At 46.4% G+C, this 26,923-nt stretch overlaps 1 protein-coding gene across 1 annotated transcript in view; it reads left to right on the forward strand.

Annotated features, from left to right (window-relative positions):
* The window catches only part of LOC144668514 (S-adenosylmethionine synthase-like), a 34,800-nt gene extending 15,107 nt beyond the window's left edge, over positions 1-19,693 (forward strand). Inside the window, exons 3-9 of the mRNA XM_078530608.1 lie at positions 734-856; positions 1,968-2,080; positions 7,810-7,953; positions 11,417-11,635; positions 13,225-13,407; positions 16,077-16,210; positions 18,632-19,693. Coding sequence (XP_078386734.1) covers positions 734-856; positions 1,968-2,080; positions 7,810-7,953; positions 11,417-11,635; positions 13,225-13,407; positions 16,077-16,210; positions 18,632-18,734 — 1,019 coding nt within the window. The 3' untranslated portion in view covers positions 18,735-19,693. The remainder of the gene's footprint in view (positions 1-733; positions 857-1,967; positions 2,081-7,809; positions 7,954-11,416; positions 11,636-13,224; positions 13,408-16,076; positions 16,211-18,631) is intronic.
* The last annotated feature ends 7,230 nt before the right edge of the window (positions 19,694-26,923 follow it).

Genomic DNA, 26,923 nt, shown 5'->3' on the forward strand with positions numbered 1-26,923 from the left:
ATAAGCATATATAACTCTGTATATAACCTTCACTCTGTATATAACCCTATATAACTGTATATAACCTTCACTCTGTATATAACCATATATAATTCTATATATAACCTTCATTCTATATATAAGCATATATAACTCTGTATGTAGCCTTCACTCTGTATATAACCATATACAACTCTATATATAACCTTCACTCTGTATATAACCATATTTAATTCTATATATAACCTTCACTCTGTATATAAGCATATATAACTCTGTATATAACCTTCACTCTGTATAATAACCATATATAACTGTATATAACCTTCACTCTGTATATAACCATGTATAATTCCATATATAACCTTCAATCTGTATATAACCCGATATAACTGTATATAACCATATATAACTCTGTATATAACCTTCAGTCTGTATGTAACCATATTTAACTCTGTATATAGTCTTCACTCTGTATCTAACCATATATAACTGTATATAACCCTATATAACTGTATATAACCTTCAGTCTGTATATAACCATATTTAACTCTATATATAACCTTCACTCTGTATATAACCATACTGTACCTGATGTGGCTGTGGTTAATGCTGACTCCAGGTTCTCAAAATAGAAAGTCCTTGAATCCCCAGAGCTGAGACCTGTCCACATCACGATCAACAAATCAAAATGTCTCCTAATCTAAAAGATCAGCCTCTAAGCTCATTGCCATGTCCCTCCTATGTCCCACAGAGACTGTCTGCAAGACCGGGATGGTGCTGTTATGTGGGGAGATCACCTCCCGTGCGGTTGTTGATTACCAGAAGGTGGTGAGGGATACAATACAGTACATTGGATATGATAATTCCAATAAAGGTCAGTGAAAAGCCACTCAATGTCAACTTTATTTCGACTCGTAGACTAACACCTTGAAGGAATCTTCATTTAAAAGTCTCCGTTTCAATTCTCATGACTCAGTGTGAAATATTTTTCAAAATAATTCCACATCGAATCTATTCAATGACTAAACACGTTGGAAACTACCTCAAAGTATCTTCAGTTTTCTGGGTTTCTTTTACTGATAATACAGCTGGGGGTTAATCCCCTGGGGAATATGAACCCTGAGTACCCCATGCAAGTCACTCTTCACAATTTGAGTCTAGACTGTGATATCCAACCTTGCGAGGTATCACAGCCAACTCTGGTCCTCTCCTTGTGTCAATTCAGTGCAGTCTCCACCCCGTTTATTGACAGTGCTCAGGGGGATTAATCTCTGCTAGTGGTGCTTTGGCCAAATGTGGCATCTCAGTTGAGTTCCAGTAACTCAACACACAGCTTCTTATAGTCTGCGTAGCTCAGTTACATGGTGTTAGTATCAATTTCCATAACGCAACAGTCAAACTCACCCTCCAACAACACAGAGCCTCATCCCATCCCAGCAATAATGTCACTCACTGATACCAGCAGAAACCCTCACCCCAATCACATCACTGCCCTCAGTAACACATACCAGTAACCACCTGCTCACATTCAACACTAACGCTCTGTCCTCACTTACTGACACAGGTGTACAAATGGTATATGGCTCCAAAAACCTTTCTGATTTAACAATCACGGGACCAGAGAGTGGGAAAGCAAAGAGAAAAGTCCCTCTATTAACTTTCAAAAACTTGTAATCTTCACTGTGTGGTCTTCACTGTGTGGTCTTCACTGTGTAGTTTTCATTGTGTAGTCTTTACTGTATAGTCTTCACTGTGTGGTCTTTACTGTATAGTCTTACTCTGTGGTCTTTGCTGTGTAGTCTTCACTGTGTGGTCTTCACTGTGTAGTTTTTACTGTGTAGTTTTTACTGTATAGTCTTCACTGTGTGGTCTTCACTGTGTAGTTTTTACTGTGTAGTTTTTACTGTGTAGTTTTTACTGTGTGGTCTTTACTGTGTAGTGTGTGTACCTGTTACTGGGCTCTGACTGTGTTTTTCTGTATACAGGCTTTGACTACAAGACATGCAATGTGCTGGTTGCCTTGGAACAGCAGTCACCAGACATTGCGCAAGGAGTTCACCTAGACAGACACGAAGAGGACATTGGCGCTGGAGACCAGGTGTGTTAATGGCCTTCGCCACTCAGTGGTCACTATATTACTGAGGCCACTGACCATCACAATCCAGAGGGCACTCTGATCCAGCACAGAGCGTTGTATCACTGACCTTTGCAAAATGCTGGGCATCATGACAGATCAAAGATCATGGGAGGCTAGTGTTTCTCATTATTGGAACACAATGTGCTAAGTACCTTATCCGTCTCAACTCCTTGCCTTCAAAGCACAGAGCGTGTGACTTGTTCACCTGCCACTCACAAACCAAATTGCTGGGAGGTCCATTGTTTTGGGATCAAAGTACAAAACTCCCCCTCTCTCACCGCCTTCCATCCCAAGTGAAATCAAGTTTTGTTTTTTAGCCTCATGTACCTGTGGTTGTGGGCACCGAATGCTGGGGTCCAACTCCAAGCCTTTCCTTAGCTAAGATTCCAGTTTCGTGGGTGAGTTGGCGAGCTCTAGAGTAAAATCAAGATACCATTGAGAGAGCTGAAATTCATGGGCTTAGAATAGAATCATAGAATGGTTACAGCACAGAAGGAGGCCATTCAGCCCATCGTGTCTCTACTGGCTCCCTGAAGGAGCCATTCACCAAGTGCCGCTCACCACCACCCACCGCCCCCCCTGTAGCCCTGCTAAATTCTCCTTTTCAGATAATGATCCAATCCCCTGTAAAAGCCACGATCGAACCTGCCTCCAGCAAACCCTCAGGCAGCGCATTCCAGATCCTAAATAGTTGCTGCACAACAAGGTTACTCCTCATGTCGCCGTGGCTTCTTTTGTCAATCACCTTAAACCTGGCCCCTCTGGTTCTCGATCCCGCTGCCAATGGGGACAGGATCTCCCTATCTATTCCGTCCAGACTCCTCATGGTTTTGAACAACTCTAGCAAATCTCCGAAGAGAAGCTGGTCAGCCACAATCTTGCTGATCCCGCTTTCAACTGGCGCCCGCCCTGGTCTAGGTCAGTGAATGGCTCAGTTTGCCTTGGGCCTTGAAAGAAGGTGGCCTTGGTACAGCCTGCAGCAGCGTGAGGCCTACAGGAGGCAATGTCCACCTCAGACCCGGGAGCAAATGTTGCTTAAAACCCTTAAAACTCCAACCCGGGTTGACTATGAAACTGATGTAGCGCTGGGATCCCATCACTGCTGACAAGTGTGGAGCCCTATGACAGCAAGTTAGTGACACAATTCTAGGCTTGAAATTGAAAACTATGTGGCACTTAATATATATGTTAACCTTGCTTTGGTGTCGAGCTTGCCTCATAACACTGAGTCCGAAGACCACGGGTCCAAGCTCCATTCCAGAGACTTTAGCACAATGATCCAGGCTGACACTCCCAGTGCAGAGCTGGGGGAGTGCTGCACTGTGGAAATCCCCACCTTTCTGAAGTGACAATAAACCCAGGCCCCGTCTGCCCTCTCAGGTGGATGTTAAAAAAAATTCAATGTCACTATTTAAAGAAGAGCAGGAGAGTTCCCCCCCACACACCACCACCACCACCGTCGCCAAGTATCCTGGCTGATATTTATCCCTCAGTCACTGATGGTCGCTTTCACAGTGCTGTTTGTGGGGGCTTGCTGTGCACAAAATGGCCACTGCTTTTCCTGAAGTACAACAGCTACTACAGTTCAAAAGTACTTCACTGGCTGAAAAGTGCTTTAGGGTGTCCTGAGGTCATAAGGTGTTATATAATTACAGAGTTTGTGCACAGCTCTGCAAAATTAAGGCTTTGCCGTCTGTTGGCACATTTTTTTCCCCCCCACCCCCCTCTTCATTCACAGGATGTGGGCATCACTGGCTAGGCCAGCACTTATTGCCCACCCCTAATTGCCCAGGGAGCATTTTAAGAGTCAACCACATTGCTGTGGATCTGGAGTCACATGTAGGCCAGACCAGGTAAGGAGGGCAGATTTCCTTCCCTAAAGGGCATAAATGAACCAGATGGGTTTTTAATGCCAATCAACAATGGTCATGATTAGACTTTTAAGTCCAGATTTTTATTAGATTCAAATTCCCCCATCCACCATGGTGAGATTTGTACCCAGGTCCCCAGAGTATTACCCTGGATTACTAGTCCAGTGACAATACTGCTACACCATTGCCTCCAGTGACAGTGCTGCTCACACACAAAACCTGTTGCACAATTCTATTGCACGATGTGGTGTAAAGCATCCCAAAGAATATTCAGAGCCCACAATCTGCTGGCCATCAGGTTCCATAATGCTACAAAGACACCCCTGTTTTGCTATCAGTCACCCTGAAGATTTTATAAACACCGTAGCTTATAAGTAGTTTGGGGTCTGACCCGAGGTCTCTCATGGCGTTTATGTGGATCTGGGTCCGGGAGGTGGGGTGGTCCCAGGTTTCAGTCGAAGTGAGACCCTGACAGTTGATAATTCTGAGCTGAGCTCTGAGCTCTGTGAATTCTGCTGCCTGGGAGCAGCAGCTGCCTCTCGAGTTGTTGGCAGCCACGGGGCTGGATTAACTATTGCATCAGTCAAGGTTGTGATTCCAAAAGCGTGCAGCACTGCATTCAGGCCTCGTTCAGGGTGCTGGGCTGAGGACAGCGTCTGAAGGGAATATTTTTGAATGTTGCTCAGGGATATTTTGCCACAGCTCCTTGTGTCAGCAAAGGGCTGACCTGATTTTAGATTGCGGTCAAAGTAAAAATCCAAAGGTGAAGTATGAACACAAATTGCAAACTCACAGGCCTACGCACAATCCATTAAAGACGTTGGACGCAGCTCCGGAGAATCCATGCGAGACCTGGGACACAGCTCCTCATCCCTCTGTCCCCAGAACTGAGACACAGATTGTTCCCCTGTATCCTGAATTGAATGCTGGACATGGCCATAATCCCCTCCCCCACTGGTCACTAAGAAGGCTGGACAGACCACCTGCCAACTCTGCGCCCACTGCCCCACCAACGCCCTGTTATAAAAGCAAAATGCTGTGGACGCTGGAAGTCGGAAATAAAAACAGAAAATGCTGGAAAAACACAGCAAGCTTGACAACACCTGTGGGGCAAGAAACAGAGTTAACCTTTCAAGCCTGAATGACTCTCCTTCAGAGCATTTATTGCCCATCCCTAATTACCCTTGAGAATCGAGTTGCTTGCTAGGCCAATTCAGAGGGCATTTAAGAGTCAACCACGTTGCTGTGGGCCTGGAGTCACACATAGGCCAGGCCAGGTAAGGACAGCAGGTTACCTTCCCTGTAGGGTATCAGTGAACCAGGTGGGTTTTTACAGCAATGAGTTTCATGGTCATTAGACTCTTGACTCTGTCTGTCATGGTGGGATTTCAACCCAAGTCCCCAGAGCATTATCCTGGGTCTCTGAGCCAGTGACAATACCACTGCCTCACCTTGGCTGTGATTAATCCAGCAAGTTTAAGGACAAAGTGTGGCAGCGACTGACAAAGAACCTCCTTTGGCATTGACTGAGAGAACATGGCAGAAGCACAGTTGTGACAATGTCAAGCGAGAGCGGATGGCAGTGACTGTATTGGGCAGTGTTTGCTCTCTGAGGGAGAGGGGCTGTGTCACCCAGGGCACACACGGTAAACCTATGAAACTGTCCTTCAACTCCAGCAAGCCCTCAGACAGCACCTGAAAGGAGAGGAACAGAGATTGCAAAACTGTAAAGGTCATGGACCTGACCTGCTGAGTATTTCCAGCATTTTCTGTTTTAAGTTCAGTTTAGGCCACAGCTGGAACGCCTTTTTATTTATTCTTTCATGGGGTGAGGGTGTCGCTGGCAAGGTCAGCATTTGTTGCCCATCCCTAAATAGAACCATAGAACACTACAGCACAGAAAACAGGCCATTCGGCCCTTCTAGTCTGTGCCGAAATATTATTCCACTCGTCCCATTGACCTGCACCCAGTCCATAACCCTCCAGACCTCTCCCATCCCTTGAAAATGCCCTTGAACTGAACGTTTCGGAGGGGCAGTTATGAGTCAGCCACATTGCTGTGGGTCTGGAGTCACATGTCGGCCAGACTAGGGTAGGGACGGCAGATTTCCTTCCCTGAGTGAACCAGGTGATACTTGTCACGGTCGCCATTACTGAGCCTATTTTTATATTCCAGGTTTATTCATCGAATTTAAACTCCGCCAGCTGCCGGGGTGGGATTTGAACTCATGCCCCCGGGGCATTCGCCTGGGCCTCTGGGTTATTAGTCATTCTGAAGATTATTGAACACTCTGATCTCCGTAATTATAAAAAGAATGCAGAGACTTTGGAGACGGTGCAAAAACATGTCACTAGAACGATACCAGAAATAAGAGGCTATTTAGGAAAGATTGAATAGCCTCGGAAAGCGAACCCGTGGGGCAGCCTGGCTCAGGCCTTTCAGCTTAAGGAAAGGCAATATTTCCACTTGTGGGGGAGACCAGAACTAGGGCCCATCGGCTAGGGCTAGTCACACTAATAAACTCCACGGAGAGTTCAGAAGAAGCAGCTTTGCCCAGAGAACGCTGCGAGATTTGGAGAGGCTGAGGTAAGTAGCGTGGATTTGTTGAAAGGAAATACATGAGGGAGAAAGCAACAAAAGGACATGTTAATACGTTGGAGTGAAGTAGGTGGGGATGAGGCTTTTGTGGAGCTGACATAGACCAGATAGGCTGACCGTAAATGCTGTGTAATAGCTAATGAGCCCAGAACCAGGAGCCTGGGTGAGGGGGGCCATGCAGACATAGGAAAAGGTTCAACCCCCTCGACCCTGTGTCACCAACCAATTATACCGTGGCTGATCAGTATCTGAACTCCACCTACAGTTAGTCCTCGCTTAACAATGACTCACATATCTTTGTTTTACTTTAATGTCGCTGATAAATTAGTGTCAGTGGATCCACTTAACGGGGCCAGTTTCCCTTTAACGTTGCTTGCCACAAACTTCCCCTTCTGTGGCCTGCCTGCTCTCGCCGTCAGTCCCTCTTCCTCCTGCTGCTGGCCTCGCCTCCGCCCTGACATTGCTCCTCAGTGGTTGCTTCGCACCCTTGCCTCCTGCCTCCTGTTCTTACCTTAGTCTCCAGGGTCTGTCCTCGCTACCTCCACCTCCTGGCTCCTGCTGCTGGCTTCACTTCTGGCTCCATTCTGAACTCGCACTCGCGTCCTGGGCTCCATCTAGTGGCAGAGGTTGGTCAGGACTTCAGCTGCTACCTGCACCAACCAACCTCTGCCACTAGATGGAGCCTGGTCAATATAAAAGCACTGTTAGGTAGGTGAGTGTACTGTAATTCTTTTAGACATTTTACATTCTACAGCATTGTGTGTTGTATTTCTTCTATATTTGGTGGTGTATTTTATTTTGCAAGTTACTTCAGCTAGGAATGCACAGTGCTGCACATGTAATGTACAGTGTTTCAACTTGTACATTGTTTTCTTCTGAGTGAGAAGTGTCTGAAGGAACCTATCTCTGGCTTTAACATTGATTCCTATGAGAACCTATGATTCACTCAAAGTTGTTTCACTTAAAGTTGTGATTTTCAAGATTGCAATCGCAACTTTAAGTGAGGATTCCCTGCGTATCCGAAAATTGTAGAATGATACACCACAGAAGGAGGCCATTCAGCCCTTCACACCTGTGCCTCGATATCTCATGATACGCTTACCTAACAAATCTATTGATCTCAGCCTCGGAATTCAGGGCGATGGAGGGATGCTCCACCCGGACGGGGACAGGAAAACCGACCCCTTCGTTTTCTAAACATGTTTGTGTTGTGTTTTCAGGGCTTGATGTTTGGTTATGCCACAGATGAGACAGAGGAATGTATGCCATTGACGATTATCCTCGCGCACCAGCTCAACGCCAAGATTGCTGAGCTCCGGCGGGACCGGACACTCCCCTGGCTCAGACCCGACTCCAAGACCCAGGTGCGTGACATGTTTACGCTGCTTCCCAATGAGGAATCCTCAGCGCTTTTCATTTTTTAAAAAATTCGTCCATGGACCAGCATTTATTGCCCATCCCTAATTGCCCTTGAGAACCGAGTGGCTTTTCAGAGTCAACCACATTGCCGTGGGCCTGGAGTCACGTGTAGGCTGGACCAGGTAAGATTTCCTTCCCTAAGGACATTAGTGAACCAGATGGGGTTTTGACAACAATCGGCAATGGTTTCAGGGTCACCATTAGACGTTTAATTCCAGGTTTTTTATTGAATGCTGGATGCAGGTTTGAGGTTACTGGCAGATCAGCCATGATCTTATCGAATGGCGGAGCAGGCTCGAGGGGCCGAATGGCCCACTCCTGCTTCACATGAGTTCAAATTTCACCATCTGCTGTGGTGGGGATTCGAACTCAGGCCCCCAGAGCATTAAGATAAAAGCAAAATGCTGCAGATGCTGGAAATCTGAAACAAAAACAAAAATAGCCGGAAAAACTCAGCAGGTCTGACAACATCTGCGGAGAGGAACACAGTTAACGTTTCGAGTCCATGTGACTCTTCATCAGAACTGAAGAGAAATAGAAATGTAGTGAAATATAAGCTGTTTAAGGGGGTGGGACAGGTAGAGCTGGATAGAGGGCCAGTGATAGGTGGAGGCAAAGGAGAGATTGCCAAAGATGCATAGACAAAAGGACAAAGGGGTGTTGACAGTGGATCCTTTTACCCACCTCCAGTATTCTCCCTCCACCTGGACCCTTCCCTCAGGACCCTTACTTGCTCTCAGTCTTTTCATTGAGAACTGTCGGTGTGACATTAGCCGTCTCAATTTCTCTGCTCCTTTCACCCATTCTAATCTGTCTCTCTCTGAAATTGCTGCACTCCGTTCTCTCACTGACTTTGTTATCAAACCTGCTAACAAGGGTGGTGCGGTTGTTGTCTGGCGCATTGACCTCTACCTCACAGAGACTGAGCACCAACTCTCAGACACATCCTCCTACCCCGCCCTGGACCATGACCCCACCACTGAACATCAAGCCATTGTTTCCAGGACTGTCACTGACCTCATCTCCTCTGGAGATCTTCCTCCCACAGCTTCCAACCTGATAGTTGCCCAGCCTCAGACGGCCCGCTTCTACCTCCTACCCAAAACCCACAAACAGAACTGTCCTGGCAGACCGATCGTGTCAGCCTGTTCCTGCCCCACGGAACTCATTTCTCGCTATCTTGACTCCCTTCTCTCTCTCCTTGTCCAGTCCCTTCCCACCTACATCCGCGATTCCTCTGACATCTTACGTCACATCAACAATTTCCAGTTCCCTGGCCCCAACCGCTTCCTCTTCACCATGGATGTCCAATCCCTCTACACCTCCATCCCCCACCAGGATGGTCTGATGGCCCTTAGCTTCTTCCTTGAACAGAGGCCCGAACAATCCCCATCCACCACTACTCTCCTCCGTCTGGCTGAACTTGTTCTCACACTGAACAATTTCTCCTTTAACTCCTCTCACTTCCTCCAAATAAAAGGTGTGGCTATGGGTACCCGCATGGGCCCCAGCTATGCCTGTCTCTTTATGGGGTATGTGGAACATTCCTTGTTCCAGTCCTACTCCGGCCCCCTCCCACAACTCTTTCTCCGGTACATCGATGATTACTTCGGTGCTGCTTCATGCTCTCATCGGGACCTGGAAAAATTTATTAATTTTGCTTCCAATCTCTACCCCTCCATCATTTTCACATGGTCCATCTCTGACACTTCCCTTCCCTTCCTTGACCTCTCTGTCTCAATTTCTGATGATAGACTGTCCACCAATATCCATTACAAGCCTACCGACTCCCACAGCTACCTCGACTACAGCTCCTCACACCCCGCTTCCTGTAAGGACTCCATCCCATTCTCTCAGTTCCTTCGCCTCCGTCGTATCTGTTCTGATGATGTCACTTTCCAAAACAGTTCCTCTGACATGTCTTCTTTCTTCCTTAACCGAGGTTTTCCACCCACGGTAGTTGACAGGGCCCTCAACTGTGTCCGGCCCATATCCCGCGCATCCTCCCTCACGCCTTCTCCTCCCTCCCAGAAACATGATAGGGTCCCCCTTGTCCTCACTTATCACCCCACCAGCCTCCGCATTCAAAGGATCATCCTCCGCCATTTCCGCCAACTCCAGCATGATGCCACCACCAAACACATCTTCCCTTCACCCCCCCTGGCGGCATTCCGTAGGGATCGTTCCCTCCGGGACACCCTGGTCCACTCCTCCATCACCCCCTACACCTCAACCCCCTCCCACGGCACCTTCCCATGCAACCGCTGAAGGTGCAACACCTGCCCCTTTACTTCCCCCCTCCTCACCGTCCAAGGGCCCAAACACTCCTTTCAAGTGAAGCAGTATTTCACTTGCACTTCCCTCAATTTAGTCTACTGCATTGGCTGCTCCCAATGTGGTTTCCTCTACATTGGAGACACCAAACGGAGACTGAGTGACCGCTTTGCAGAACACCTTCGGTCTGTCCGTAAGCATTACCCAGACCTCCCTGTCGCTTGCCATTTCAACACCCCACCCTGCTCTCATGCCCACACGTCCGTCCTTGGCTTGCTGCATTGTTCCAGTGAAGCTCAACGCAAACTGGAGGAACAGCGCCTCATCTTCCAATTAGGCACTTTACAGCCTTCCGGACTTAACATTGAGTTCAACAACTTCGGACCATGAACTCTCTCCTCCATCCCCACCCCCTTTCCGATGTCCTTTTTTTAAATAATTATTATATATATTTTTTTTGATATATTTTTCTTTTCCCACCTATTTCTATTATTATTTTTAAATTTATTTCCATCCATTGTTTTATCTCCACCTTTTAGCCCATTTTCATCCCTTCCCCCCACCCCACCCCCACTAGGGCCATCTGTCACTTGCTCGTCCTGCTTTCTACCCTTAATGTCACCATTAGCACATTCCTTAGATAATATCACCACCTTCAACACCCCTTTGTCCTTTTGTCTATGACCATCTTTGGCAATCTCTCCTTTGCCTCCACCTATCACTGGACCTCTATCCAGCTCTACCTGTCCCACCCCCCCTCTCAATTTCACCTCTTTTCTATTTCTCTTCAGTTCTGATGAAGAGTCATACGGACTCGAAACGTTAGCTCTGTCTTCCTCTCCACAGGTGCTGTCAGTCCTGCTGAGTTTTGCCAGCTATTTTTCTTTTTGTTTTTCACCAGAGCATTACCCTGTGTCTCTGGAGTGCTAGTCCAGTGCCAATACCACTCTGTCACCGCCTCCCCCTAATGTCACATGGGTTGCAGAGGGGCTTGGCAGTGTTTCAGGCAGGATGCTGGTGGGATTTTGTGAGCCCGGGTGTGCATCCCCCTCCCCACCACCCCCCCCACCAGCACTGGCTCTCCGTCACTGCGTCGGACACCGGACTAACCCAGCTGTTGTGTTCTCTCTGCAGGTGACGGTCCAGTACAGTCAGGAGAACGGGATGGTTGTCCCCACTCGTGTGCACACCATTGTCATCTCTGTGCAGCACGATGAGGAGATGACAGTGGACGAGATGCGCACGGTCCTGAAGGAGAAGGTTGTCGATGCTGTGGTGCCAAACAAGTATCTGGATGATAACACCGTGTATCACCTCCAGCCCAGTGGGCGATTCGTGATTGGAGGTCCCCAGGTTAGCCGAAAGAGCATCATTCGGGATGAATTAACAAAGGCGTTCGAAACCACAAAGGGTTTTGACAGAGTAGATGGATAGATACTGTTTTTTGCTGGTAGGAGGGTCAGTAACCAGAGGACACCAGAGTTAAGATAATTGACAAAAGAACCGGGGCGGGGAAGATGAAGAGAATTTTTTTATGCAGAGAGTTGTTTGATCTGGAATGCGCTGCCTGAAAGGGTGGGTGGAAGCAGATCCAATCCTAACGTTCGAAAGGGAATTGGATAAATACTTGAAAAGGAAAAAATTTGCAAGACGATGAGGGAAAGAGGCAGGGGTGCCAGACCGATGGGATAGTTCTTTCAAGAACACGATGGGCCAGATGGCCTCCTTCTGTGCTGTATGATGGCATGGGTAGAATCCAATCTGTTAAGCCTTCAGCTGGGGAATTTACCAATGTAAATTGCACATGCGACTGGGATACCACCGTATAATTGTGACGATCACAAGGGCTGTGTGAGGAAAAGGGGGCGACTCCTCAGTCCGCAGTCAGCTGTGTGGACAAGACGGGTGAGTTGGAGAGTTAGAATCTATCCCTAAGCAGCGAGGAGCTTTGTCAAAGTGTGACTTCTCACTGGGAGCACAGACTCAGCCCTAAATTGGACATTAAACGCATTAAAATTTAAGTCTTTGAAAATCCCTTTAGTATTACATAGATAAAGTACAGAAACAGGCCATTTGGTCCAATTGGTCTATGCTGGCACTTATGTTCCACACAATCTCCTCCCACCCTATTTTATCTCCTACAATCAACACATTCCTTTCTCCCTCATTGGCTTATCAAGCTTCCCCTTAAGACATCCATGTGATTCACCTCAACCACTCCTTGAGGTAGCAAGTCCCACATTCTCACCACTCTCTGGGTAAAGAAGTTCCTCCTGAAATCCCTATTGGATTTATTATTGTATACTTAGGGCCCTGGATCATGGATTTCCCCTCCAATGGAAATGTTTCTACATCATCCCTATCTAACCCTTTGAGAATCTTAAAGTCCTCTCCAAGGCCATTCCTCAGTTAAAAGCAGAAAACTGCGGATGTTGGAAACCTGAAATCAAAACAGAAAATGCTGGAAAAAGCTCAGCAGGTCTGACGGCATCTGTGGAGCGGGAAACAGAGTTAACGTTTCGAATCCGTGTGACTCTCCTTCAGAGCTAAAGAGAAGTAGAAATGTGATGGAATTTATACTGTTTAAGGGGCAGGTGAAGCTGGATAGAAGGTCAGCGATAGGTGGGGACTAAGGAGAGGTTGATAAAGATGTCATGGACATAAGACAAAGGGAATGTTAATGGTAGTGGTGAAGAATAAAGAAGGTGCATAGAGGTATAAAAGCAGAATGTGTGAATAGCTGAACGTGGGTCAGCCACTCTGTGAAAGAACAACATGGAAGGAGTAACAGATGGACCTATAGGAGGTGGGGTCGGGGGAGACGACAATGGTTGGGGAGAAAGGGATAGAAAAAAGGGGATTGAAAAACGCTCGGTTGGCTGGGTTGACTCTCTTTGCGATGTGGGAGGATTCACCTGGTGCATGGTGTTCGGCTTGTGTAGGGCGATGCCGGAGTCACTGGGCGGAAGATCATTGTGGACACGTACGGGGGATGGGGAGCCCATGGCGGCGGCGCCTTCTCAGGCAAGGACTACACAAAGGTCGATCGATCGGCAGCCTATGCGTCTCGCTGGGTGGCCAAATCCCTGGTGAAGGCTGGTCTGTGCAAACGCGTCTTGGTGCAGGTGAGGACTGAGGAGGCAACAGTCTAGAGATGACCAAGCGTGGCCTTGGGCTTCTCGCTGCATTCTGTACGACATTACTCTGCTCATTTAACCGAGGGATGTGCCCGTTTTACTTTGTATCAATCGAAGCTTGCATTGCACCAATGCAGTGATTCAACGTGACCGTGTTAAGCACCCACGCATTAATGTCGAGTAAAGTCACTTAAAGACATTGGGGTTTTGTGGCTGGCCAAGGGGACTCTGTGCTCAGAGCATGAAGAGTAAACAAAGTTGGTACTCGCAATAATCCCCTGTTAAAATGCCCATTAGATTTGAGCAGTTTGTCCACAACGTGCAAAGGGTAAAGTGCCCCTGTGTCAGAAAGTGCCCGTTGAGAGCTGACAGGCAGACAATGGCCACTATGGGCAGAGTTTCTCCCTCATTGAGCAGATGCCTGCCCAACCTGAATGGGAGAGAAAGCGTGTGTGATGGAGGCGGGCGACATCACACACTCGGGTGATTATTTCGGTCGGCGGGCCCGCGTGGGAGTTGGCAACGCGCCCGCCAACAATTAAGAGGGTTGCCGAGCCCATTAATTAATTCGTTTAATTGAACTTTTCCCTGCCCGTCCGGCCTCAGGGTTAGTTGGGTGGGGGGAGGGGGCGGGCGAATAGGCCAAAGCGGCCTTTGCAATTTTGCGAAACCTCATCCACCGGTGGGGATGAGGTTTCGACAAGTGATCAAAAACAAAAACTTTTCAAACTCATGTTCAACACGACAGAGTCACGTGAAGGGACATCTTTTCCTTCATTTTCAGTTGTTCGTTTTTTAATGTTAAAAATCTTCAGCTCCCTGAGGCAGCCCCGTGCCTTCGAGGAGCTTTCGCTGAGCGCACCCAATCACAAGCGCTGACTTCCGTGCTTGCCCTCACCCACCCACCCCCCGCCCGCCACCCAGGCAGCGCTGAGCGTTGCAGCACACGATCCCCGCTCGCTGACCGTCAATTGGCCTGCTGCCAGCGTGAAATCGCGGCCGGGGCCCGATCGCAGGCAGCGGTCGGTATCGTGGACGCTTCTGGGCCCGCCTGCTGCGCACGCCCAGCGAGGTAAAAATCCTGCCCCATGAGAATACAGTGTCGAGTCTTCTCCTGAATCGCTGTCCTTGTGGCCTTGGTGCTCCCATGGTGATGTCAGGCAGGGAATCCCGGGATTTTGTCCCAGCGACGATTAAAGAAGGATGATATATGCAGACGTCAGGATAGAGTGTGAATTGGAGCAGAACTTGGGGGGGTTATAGTGTTCCCACAACATAGCTGTGCGCGTTCATGTCGAGTGGGGAATGTTTGTGTGTGTGTGTTTGTACGTGGCTGTGTGAGTCTGCATGGAATTTAGAGGGTGTGGCTTTGTGTATGCGTGACTGGGAATGAGTGTGTTCCTGTGCCTGTGGTTGTCAGTTAGTATCTGAACCTGGGTGTTTGTGAATGTGTGTGTGTTTGTGTGTGTGTGTGTGTGTTTGTGAGTGTGTGTGTTTGTGAGTGTGTGTGTGTTTGTGAGTGTGTGTGTTTGTGAGTGTATGTGTTTGTGAGTGTGTTTGTGAGTGTGTGTGTTTGTGAGTGTGTGTGTGTTTGTGAGTATGTGTGTGTTTGTGAGTGTGTGTGTTTGTGAGTATGTGTGTGTTTGTGAGTGTGTGTGTTTGTGAGTGTATGTGTTTGTGAGTATGTTTGTGAGTGTGTGTGTTTGTGAGTGTATGTGTTTGTGAGTGTATGTGTTTGTGAGTATGTTTGTGAGTGTGTGTGTTTGTGAGTGTGTGTGTTTGTGAGTGTATGTGTTTGTGAGTGTGTTTGTGAGTGTGTGTGTTTGTGAGTGTCTGTGTGTTTGTGTGTGTGTGTGTGTTTGTGAGTGTGTGTGTTTGTGAGTGTATGTGTTTGTGAGTGTGTGTGTGTTTGTGAGTATGTGTGTGTTTGTGAGTATGTGTGTGTTTGTGAGTGTGTGTGTTTGTGAGTGTCTGTGTGTTTGTGTGTGTGTGTGTGTGTTTGTGAGTGTATGTGTTTGTGAGTGTGTTTGTGAGTGTGTGTGTTTGTGAGTGTGTGTGTTTGTGAGTGTCTGTGTGTTTGTGTGTGTGTGTGTGTTTGTGAGTGTGTGTGTTTGTGAGTGTATGTGTTTGTGAGTGTGTGTGTGTTTGTGAGTATGTGTGTGTTTGTGAGTGTGTGTGTTTGTGAGTGTCTGTGTGTTTGTGTGTGTGTGTGTGTGTTTGTGAGTGTGTGTGTTTGTGAGTGTATGTGTTTGTGAGTGTGTTTGTGAGTGTGTGTGTTTGTGTGTGTGTGTGCGTTTGTGAGTGTGTGTTTGTGAGTGTGTGTGTTTGTGAGTGTTTGTGAGTGTGTTTGTGTGTGTGTGTGCGTTTGTGAGTGTGTGTGTGTTTGTGTGTGTGTTTGTGAGTGTGTTTGTGAGTGTGTGTGTTTGTGAGTGTGTGTGTTTGTGAGTGTGTTTGTGTTTGTGAGTGTGTGTGTGTTTGTGAGTGTGTGTTTGTGAGTGTGTGTGTGTTTGTGAGTGTGTGTGTGTTTGTGAGTGTGTGTTTGTGAGTGTGTGTGGTTACGTGAGCCTGCTTAGCGATCGTCACCATACTCTCTTGTTTTTGCACAATGATAACAGTGAAGCAGATTTTTGCATAAACGCATTGCTGTAAATTTGCAGGTTTCCTATGCCATTGGCGTCGCTGAACCACTCTCCATCTCCGTTTTCTCATACGGAACTGCACAAATGGGTGACAAGGCGTTGATGGAAATTGTGAGAAAGAACTTTGACCTTCGACCTGGCGTGATTGTCAGGTAAAATTCAGTTGTTGCGCTCGGTCCTGGGAGCGAAAGGTGAGGATTGATGAACATTCACCCAAGGCGGGCACGCTGTGCTGTGGGTGGGGGATCATTGATGTGCAGAAGTACAGATATAATTGTACAACAAAACCTACCAGAACACTGCCTGATGTGTGCAGCCTGTACATGGGACCCCTTCAATAGCCTGTACTTGTAAAATTGGTTCCGTTACTCAGGAAGGAACTCGCTTAGAGAATGCTCCTGGTTACAGTTTAAGGCGACCCTGTTAGTTGGCAGCGTTACATCCATAATAACTGGCAAAAACCAGCATCGCCAACACTGGTCAAATTCCTGGAGATTTCAGTACATGGCTCTTTACCTCCAACCGCCTCACCCAGTTGAGCAGCCTGCCCCTCCGCCACCTCCAAAATTTTTGTAATTAGGGAGCAAAACCGATCGAGGGAAAAGACAAAAGGACGCGATCCTTTTGACGCCGCAATGATTGTTCCCCTGGGTTCGTTCACAGCCGTGTCCTGGGGATTGACCTTCAATTCCTGGTGACTCCAGGCCAACCCTGGAGGGTTGGCAACCCGCACGTTAATCGCCGGCAGCCGGGAGCTCAGGGTTGTCATCTTTCCCTGGCCGCAGCCCATCCCTCAGTCCAGGGAGCAGAGATTTCAGAATCGCAGAGTTTTAACAGCACCGGAGGAGGCCATTCGGCCCATCGTGCCGGCCCTGTTCCTGTACAAACTCTCAGTTGTTGTTCTAAGTTGCCCCTTGGTGTGTGGGAGCCAGCGTGCTGTGTGAATTGGCCGTGCCACACAAACGCTGTCAAATGCAGAACGCTGTCAAAACTGCTTTTACCTGAATGCGTTCCAGAGGACAGAGCAGAGCAGCGAACCAGTTCAGACTGAGAATGAATTCAATTTAATGCATTGACTAAATTTAATTTTAAACCAACACTGTCCATTAGAGGGAATGTAACTCACAAACAATCTAATGACAACCCAGGGCATTTATCCCTTGGTACAGAGATCCTCACGTGAAAGAGCCAAAGGGAACTTGCTGAGCACCACAGGAAGTCCGCCCAATGTATGTGGCCGGGAGATTATTGTTAAGTGGATGTATTCCTTTCTGATGCATGAAGTTGAAGGGGGAGGTGGGTAAAGCTGTTTAAAAGAAAACCAGATGAAGTCCTTGACTTTATGAAGGCTAAGACCGAATGTTAACCAAGTAGAAACCATGAGTGAGGCTGTTGTTAGAATATTGTGGCTAGTTTCATCTCAGGAACATGTCTATATCACTGAGAGATTCGTTAGGGTGAGACCTGGTGGGAGAGATGAGAGAAAATGTATATTTTTTCTTCTCATTAAAGCAAAGCAGGTTCGAAGGACCTCAGGTTGTGAGAAATCTTGATAAAAGTCAAAGGAAAACATATTTCCACTGGTCGGTCAACTATTCAGGCTGCGGCTGAGAAATTGCTCAGCATCCCTTCACTCGAGGTGAAGAATATACTCCCTTTACATGTTTCCATTTGTACTCCTGTGCAGGTCAATAGACAGTGCCCAACGGCAAGCTCAGGTTTGGAGTTGGCACAGTTGGGACAAGAGTCTCACTGTATAACCATATCTCTCCTATCCACTCCCCCATTGCCATTAGGGAGCAGGGAGAACAAGTAGTCAAAAGCGTGATTTTAGAATCACTTCACAATCCTGAATAAGGGCTGCGCAAGGCAGATTAATGAGTTTACCAACTATATGAGAGCGTGGAGACCCGGGAGACAATCAGATCCATGATTTCCAATTCGCGCAGGGACCCACTGGCTTCATTACCACCCTCACCACCCAAAAATCTACAAAGCAAATAGAACAATGAGCTGTATAGCCAAACAGTAGAGTACAAGTCAGCGTAAGGCGCATTTAAAGAACGTGATGGTTTGGTCAGGCTACACTTTGTGTCATTTTCTAGTTACCAAAGATGAGGGAGTTATTTTAGCTCTTTAGATGGTTCTGAGGGGGGGGGAAGCATGTGACTGATTCCAAGGGTTAGGGGATTGAAGTGTGAGGGAAGACTGGGCTTGTCAAACCTTTCAAAGGAGCTGCTCAGAAGTAATGGAGCGAGTTCTTGAAGAGCCATCTTACAAGGTAACATATGCAACAGGTACATTTGGAACACTCCATTAAACAGCACCATGATAGTAAAGAGGGCACAGGGTCAAACCAGCTGGAGATATAGTTAACAATGATGAATCCTTCTGCACACAAGTGTCAAAAAGCCTCGAATCTTTAAGAAACAGTTGAATGTCCCGCTTGGCAGTGCACATTCTGCTTGGATGAGGTAAGATGGGTTGGATTGTCAGCCTCACCTCTCTCTATGTTGTCCTTTGTATCTATTTTGCAATTCTGTATGAGACAAAATAAATGTTTCCTTTTCCAGGGACCTAAACTTGAAGAAACCAATCTACCAACAAACAGCTTGCTACGGCCATTTTGGCAGGAACGAATTCCCTTGGGAAGTGGTCAAGAAGCTGAGCTACTAACATACCCCGACTTGTCCCAAACCAGCTGCTGTTTACATCGGTGAACTATGGGAGGGGCACCTTGTCCCGAAATTCCACGACAAATTGCCTGCTGCCGGTTTGGTTCAGATTCTGATCTACAGGAGGGACCAAAACGCCGAAAAATAATCCACAATGAGTAAGAAGCTTTAACTGGCCTTAATGATGGCTTGCTGGGAGAAACGTTTGCTTCTGGTTTCCTGGGAGTTTCCATCCTGTGTCCGGTGCGTGATTCATTCTTGGCTGCGGAACTGCGACGCTTTCACTTAAGAAAATTGTAAGAGCCCCTTTTCATCACAGGGACAGACTCCAACAAAATTCCACGCTCTGCTTGGTAGCTTCACCTCACGACTTTTAACCCTAGTGACGTGGGACAACAACTATATTAAAACCACAGACAACCAAAATGTCAGGTGCAGGTATTCTGCTGTGGGTTGAAGTGCTGAGTTGGAAAGGTGAATCAGGCTGTCTTTGCCATTTCAATTCCGTTCTCCTTCATCACCCCCAATAGCATTTGAGTGGGAGCAATGCACACCAGAATTTGTAATCTAAGCTTGCAGGATGCTTCCTTGATTTAGTGCTCAAATAATCTTGGGATCAAAGCCCCGGGCATCCCCCCCGCCTCATAGAAAAAACACTTAAAATAGAAATCAGCAGCTTAAAATTCCTTTTTGCCTGCATGGTTTGGGACAACATCCCTCACTTTACTGCTTAAGCGGAGACGTGACCTGTTTAAAGTGAAGCAGTCAGCGCCCCCCCATCAAAGCAGCAGAATGCTGCACGAATGCGTCACATTTTAGTGTCCTGGGAGATATCCTGGCTTGCACAGTTTTGACTGTTCTGTTTTCTCCTCCTTTTTAACCTTTAACCTGCTGTGAATTTTAAGGACGCTGGCGCTGGGCCAGGCAGTTTTGAGAATTTTCAGCTCCTCGGTCTGCGATGCAGAAAAAAGCTCCAACCCATTCCAGTGTTCGGGCTTGCTCCCTTGGATCAGTGACAGCACTCTCACCCCTGAGTCAGGCTATTAAGGCTCACTCCAAAGACTTGAGCACATCATCCACGCTGATACTCCAACACTGAAGATGGTAACCATGCTTTGACCTTCAAAGTGAAGCCTGTGTGCCCGTAAACAGGTGAGCTTAATGGATGCCGTGTGGCATAGAAGAGTGGGAGAGTCCTCCGATGTTCCAGGCAACATTTATCCCATCAAGTAACATTGTTACTTTGCCATTACCTCTTTGCTGTCTGTGGGAGCTTGCTGTGTACAAATTGGCTGTTGTGTCTCACCTTCAAAATTGCCCATGAAGCATTTCTGAGATGCCCTGAAGGCATAAAACGTGAATAAAGCAAACCCTTTTTTATTATCTTAACCTACAAAAAAAACGCAAAATTAACTGCTTTAACTCTGCTCTCGCTGTTTGCTTTATCTTCCTCTTTCCCGTCCATCTTTAGTTAATGTGAATTCATATCCTGGATGGATCTAATCAACCTTCCAATGCCTCAAAGCTCTTTTGATTTTCCGTCTTTTTCCTGTTTCCACTTTTGCGGACTTGCTTTTATAAAAAAATTATCTCTAAATTGATCTTTTCAGTTGAAAGGAATCAATGTTCCCCCCCCCTGTTGTACTGCAGGGGGACCCAGGCCAACCTGCGACTTAATGCAAAGGGCCAATAATGCACGAAGAATTAGAAAATTGCACGTGATGGATCACAGAGCCTGACATCCAGTTTTGCGCTGATGTGACATGTATTAGGGTTTTGGTTGTGGTGAGCCGTGTAACCCATAAAATCTGCCAAAAATGAATGATGGAGAATCAAGCCAGACACTCTGCCCCTATTCCCAATGTGCATTCCCATCACACCAGGAGTGCCAGGAGCACCCCTTGACAAAGATCGACATCTTCAAAAATCTGCATCTCCATACTCTGCAAACAAAAGGAATATGTTCAAGCCTTGCAAAATTTTTTGAATTACCTGGGAGCTTGGGGAGCCTATAGTTCCTAGTTGCTTTCTCCAAGGCAAAGCCTCGGCCAATTAGAGTCAACTTGCCGACCAAGCAGACCCCTTTTCTCTTGTAGTATGAATTGTTATGGTTGTTTGAAATGTAGTATTCTTGTGTTTGTCCTGATGAGTGCAAGGCGAAAAGCTTTGGCGACATGTCTCTCTTCTCAGCAAAATTTTCGTTCTGTACTACCAAACAAAATTTAAATTGTGCTTCCTATTTATGGCAATCTGAGATCCTATCCACACCTCCTGATGGTGCCAGGTTCATTCAGTTGCTCAGTTTCCACTAAGCTACTGCATAGAAGTAAAGATGAGGAATCGATCCCAGAAAACCAGACTTATCTCCATCTCCGCTACGTGCTAAAGTTTCCTGCTGTCATCCAGGGAGTCGGCTGTCTGACATTGCAGGGGAAGCTAGGATTCCTTTGACGCTTACTACTCCTGCTCGATGCAACATAAAACTGCAGCAACACAACATTGGACAAAGCTGCTAGCACCTTGGGACACAATATAGGCATGAAATGAGCCATTAAAGGATTCTAAGAATCAAACAAATTTCAGCATGGTTTCTTCGAAACTTGGGCCAGTTTTCAGACATGGTGGAGGGGCAATTACCTACCTCCAATCTCCTGAGAGCGCGTAATCAGAAATTCCACTCTGTAGGGCAGTCACTGGAATTTCTAACATGTCTCCGTAGCAGACAAGGCTTCCGTCAGGAAGCACAAAGTCCAAACATTACCCCTGCTGAATCCATAGAAAGCTCTGACGTTACAATGTGGGATGCCAGTGCTCATCCAAAATTCCTCTACACACTTTCAGCTTATTTAAAATAAACAGGTTGTAGTTCCCACTGAAAGAGACAACAGGGGAATTCTGGGCAAACCTATTAAGCGTGCAACATATGTTTCCCAATCAAGTTTGTGTCTTGCTCCTAATGTAGGGAATACTCGTTATTTTGTCAACCTTTAAGCAAAATGAATTCTGGTGGATGTGAACTTGATACAATGCACAAAGCTGGCTTTAAATTGGGATTTAACTTGCACTACTTTGACCATTTACCTCAAAGTTCATGGACGAAGAATGCAAGGCCAAGGGATCTCACCTTGGTGTTAGAAAGAATGGTGGGATGGGGATTGAGTTAAAAAATCAGGGTAAATCGGAGAAAGCTTTACACATCGAGAACAAGTCTTCCAATCTCCAACCTAACTTGCCTTGCTTAATGCGAATGTACAATTAAAATTTTGTGCTCTCGTCTTGAGCCTAGCAGCCAAAAGAGCTTGCCGGGTCAACACATGATGTTAGCCGTGAATATCAACTGGCAGCACAAGGTATCACCAAATGATGGGATCTGACATTGGGAAAGGAGAAAATGTTCCTCCTGGCAGTTGTCCAAGACTGGCATTGTACAGCATGGGTGTAGGCAGCATTGGACCACCCTGTCTGAGGTTGATGCATGCAGCCTAAGACAACCATTATGCAGGGGTGACGATGGGGCAATAAAGGGTGCCTCACAGGAATGTTATGCACCCTTTCTAAAAAGGAAAACAATCATAAATTGATGCTTTTAAAGAATATTTTTATCATTGAACAACTTGAAGTCTTCATCTAGTACTGGTAATTGCCATATTTTTCCATTACTGATGGAACTATAAGGGTTAAAGTTTCCACACCACCACCGCCCCCCTACCAACACCCTCGCCCCCCCAACCCCACTCCACCCCCACCCCACCCCCCTCCACCTCCAGCCTTCACCAGGCTCAACATCGGTTAGGTGTTAGATGTAAAATACACAATTAATTCAGGAATAGGTGATTTATTGGGATGGGAAACATAACACTTTTTTACACATCCTTCTCTCTTTCACACTAATGAAATTGCTCAAAAAGGTGCTAAGCCTTCTGGCATATTATCATTTATTATCATTCCCATGTCTCATAGACACTGTTAAATTCCACTGGGAGCTTCATATGTCAAGCGGTTTTACTCTATCTATCTCTCCTTTTATGATCTCTATTTCTCCCTCTTGTTTTACTATCACTCCATCTTCCTTCTCTTATCATCACTTGCTCACTACTTTCTGATTTACCTTGCCCTCTCCCCTGCTGTTTGCAAATCCTTCCTCATTGCTACTCAATTTAAAGCGCACACACCCATTGTCCTCATCGCTTTCCCAGTTCCTGCACAAAAACTTGACAAAGTATTGTTTTTTTTTTCTTTTTTTTTCACGGTGCAGTCAAACTCATTAGTTTAATCGGCACTTTCTCCAGCCCACTCCCTGACTCCCGTCTCAAGCTGAACCGCAATATTCTCAACCTTGGTGTCCATTTTGACCTGAAGATGATCTTCTGATCCCTCTCGACCCCATAGCAGCAACCTCTACTTTCAGCTCCATACCAGTGCTGCTTTTGTCCCTCTGTCAGTCCATTCGCTGCTGCAATCCTTATTCATAGCGTTATTCACCTCAATGTTTGATTACCCCAACAATCCCTTTACCATCTAACATCCTTCCAAAAATTTCAGTCCATCCCAACCTCAAATGCCTATTTCCTAACCTGCAGCAGGTCCCAACTGTCCATTGTACCTGTATTCTCTACCTGAAATGAGCTCTCACTCCTCCGATACTGTAAGTGAAAGATTTTCATTCTGGTCCTTGATTGTTTCTTTTCTTCTCTTGTGGTTAAATCCCACCATGGCCTTTCACCACCTCCTAAAATGCTTATGGCCAACTTCCTCTTTCCCCAAACTCTCTAGCACCCCACCATCGACAGCTGTGCTGTCAGTCACCCATGTCTCACTATCTGGAATGCCTTTCTTAATTCTTAATTCCTTCCCCCACCTGAATGGCCCAGGCTAGTGCTCTGGGGAGATGGGTTCAAATCCCCCCAAGGCAGCTGGTGGAATTTAAATTCGATTAATAAATCTGGAATATAAAGTTAGCCTCAGCAATGGTGACCACGACAATCATCATCGGTTGTTGTTTAAAAACCTATCTGGTTCACCAATCCCCTTTAGGGAAGGAAATCTACAATCCTTCCTTGGTCTGGCCAACTTGTGGCTCCAGACCCACACCCACAGCAATGTGGTTGACTCTTAACTGCCCTCTGAAATGGCCTAGCAAGCCACTCAGCTCAGGTCAAGGGCAATTAGGGATGGGCAACAAATGTTGGCCTAGCCAATGACACCACATCCCATGAAATGAAGAAAAGCTGCTTGCCCTACCTTCCTTTGAATCTGTTCTTAAAATCTTCCTCCTTAGCCAACCTTTTGTCCACCGCTCCTAATCCCTTCTTATTTCCGCTTAGCTTCTGTTTTACCTTCATGCTGCTGTGAAGCGTCTTCTCGATATTGAGCGCAAGTTCGGTTGTTGTGATTGGAAGTTTCCCCTCAGGATTGTCTGGCCTTGAGACATTTTAGCGTAGGTCGACCTGATGGGCTATCCTGTTCTATTAGAACGAGCACGTCTAGCAATGGGAATATTTCAGGACACGTGGGATTGCAGTGTCTGGGCAAAAGGCAACATTAAGCCATTCCCTTGATGTGAGAGTTTATTCCTATCAGACACCGGTAACAATCTAACTATTTATAACAGCTGACATAAGCCATGATAGAAGTGAGCACCAAAGAAAAACTGGCCATAGTAGGTGGAAACTATAACTTATTCATTGCTTGAGGATAAAGAATCCTATCTGGAAATTCTTTTAGGGGCTAATTTTGTCCTTCCTCTTATTTTAATTCATTGAATAGTCCTGTCAATCGGCTAGCAACGGAGGGAGGTTTCTGCTTTTAGAAGGGTGTGCTGTTATTAGAATATAGTAGGATTTCAGTCTGGCAATTGCTTTAGGAAAATAAAATAGAAGAGATACAGGATCAATAATCGCAATCAAAGCAGAAAGCGCTGGAAAAACTCAGCAGCTTTGGCGGCCTCTGTGGAGAGAGTTAGCATTTCGAGTCTTCATGGCTCTTCTTCAGAGCTGAATGATTGCAACACTGTAGAGTGTGCAGTTCTGTTGAAGGGTCATGAGGACTCGAAACGTCAACTGTACTCTTCTCCGCCGATGCTGCCAGACCTGCTGAGTTTTTCCAGGTATTTCTGTTTCTGTAGAGTGTGCGGTGTTCCTACGACTGGAGCTTGTAAGTGTACATCGAGAGATCGAGAGACAGTCTTAGCGCAACGCATTGCTTGGTCCCAGTTCCCAACGATGAAGAGTAAAAATAGTGCAGTGCTCTTCCTCCTGATAAGTTTATACTTCAGTCTGCCTGGCATGTGAATATATTTGTCCAGTGTTGTGACAATTTCTTCAACCTGTTGCTAGTCAGGTATCTGACTGGAATGTTTTGCGAAGACTAAAACCTGGTATTGACTGATCCTCTCCGCTGTTGAATGGTATCTTCTATCAAGCAGCCTGTGAGAAGGTTCTCCAAAGAAGAAAACTCGGAAGTCCAGGTTATTTTCTACCTGACTTTGGAAATCCTGTCTCCCTTGAGGGGAGAATACATTGTGCAGTAATCTTAAAAAAAACACAAATTTGTTATAATAGTTTGGGAGGATCAAGGAATTGACAAACCAGCCTGTAGGAAATAGCATATCACAATATATTATAACATGTCACAATAGATTACAATATATCACAATACATTATAATATATCACAACAGGTCACAATATATTACAATATATCACAATACATTATAATATATCACAATATATCACAATAGGTCATAATATATTACAATATATCATGATAGATTATAATATATCACAATATATCTCAATATATCACAATTGGTTACAATATATTACAATATATCACAAGGCTATTTCTGAAAATGGATCAGGTGTACATCCTTCCTAACTTGAATAATGAAACCAAAAGGAACTCATTGCTGTATCACAGAGACTTTGGTTATCACTCTCCATCTGTCATTTAATCTTTATTGATGTTATCTTTCCCTTTAATGAAAAATTGTAGTCCAATTTAGGCAGCACTGCATCATGTTTGTTTTTATTCCTTCACGGGATGTGGGTGTCGCTGGCTGGGCCAGCATTTATTGCCCATCCCTAATTGCCCTTGAGAAGGTGGTGGTGAGCTGCCTTCTTGAGCCGCTGCAGTCCCTGTGGTGTAGGTACACCCACAGATGCTGTTAGGGAGGGAGTTCCAGGATTTTGACCCAGCGACAGCGAAGGAACGGCCGATATATTTCCAAGTCAGGGTGGTGAGTGACCGGGAGGGGCCTTGTCGACACTGGCATTCCCGTGCCGCTGCTGCCCCTGATGTGTGGCACCACCTACAAACCTCCAAAGACGAAACTGTGCCATTCTGGTGTTACTGAAGGTTTTGGAGATTGGCAATAAACATACAAACAAGGAGCAAGAGTAGGCCATTTGGCCCCTCAAGCCTGATGCGCTATTTAATAAGATCATGACTGATCTGATTGTAACCTCAAACCTGCATCCTGCCTACCCCCGATAACCTATCACCCCCTTGCTTACCAAGAATCTACCCGCGTCTGCCTTAAAAATATTCAAAGACTCTGCTCCCACCGTCTTTTCAGGAAGAGAGTTCCAAAGATTCATGACCCTCTGAGAGAAAAAAAAATTCTCCTCGTCTCCGTTTTAAATGGGTGACCCTTTATTTTTAAACAGTGACCCCTAGTTCTAGATTCTCCCCCAAGAGGGAACATCCTCTCCACATCCACCCTGTCAAGACCCCTCAGGATCTTATATGTTACATTTTGACCCCTCGGCCATTGAAGTGGCAATGTCATTGGTTGTTATGGCATTGAGCTACTTGGGGAGGTAATGGGCATTGCTTTCACTACTCACTGTGGGTTCACTATTGGATGGTTACAGCTAGGCATTGACAGAAGCATGGCAGCAGGTTCTACCCTGTCAGTCACACAACGCCCTGGGGACCAGATATCTTTTCCCGCCCCCTTTAGAGGAGATAGAAGTAAAAGTGTTTTACAATTGCACACACCTAGCCTGGAGCCTTGCCTGCCAAAGGTGTATTATGAGAAACAGTGCTTGTCCCACACGTCCACAGATCTCAATGCCAGCCTGTGCTCCTGGCTCAAGACTCTGCACCAGCAATGCCACTCAACTCTGATGCCTGGGGTTGGGCGGCGGATTAACTAACGAGATTTTCAGGTTTTCCTCTGGGTGTACAAA

This window comes from Cetorhinus maximus, chromosome 27 (assembly GCF_964194155.1).
Source record: "Cetorhinus maximus chromosome 27, sCetMax3.hap1.1, whole genome shotgun sequence".
In the NCBI taxonomy this organism is placed as follows: domain Eukaryota; kingdom Metazoa; phylum Chordata; class Chondrichthyes; order Lamniformes; family Cetorhinidae; genus Cetorhinus; species Cetorhinus maximus.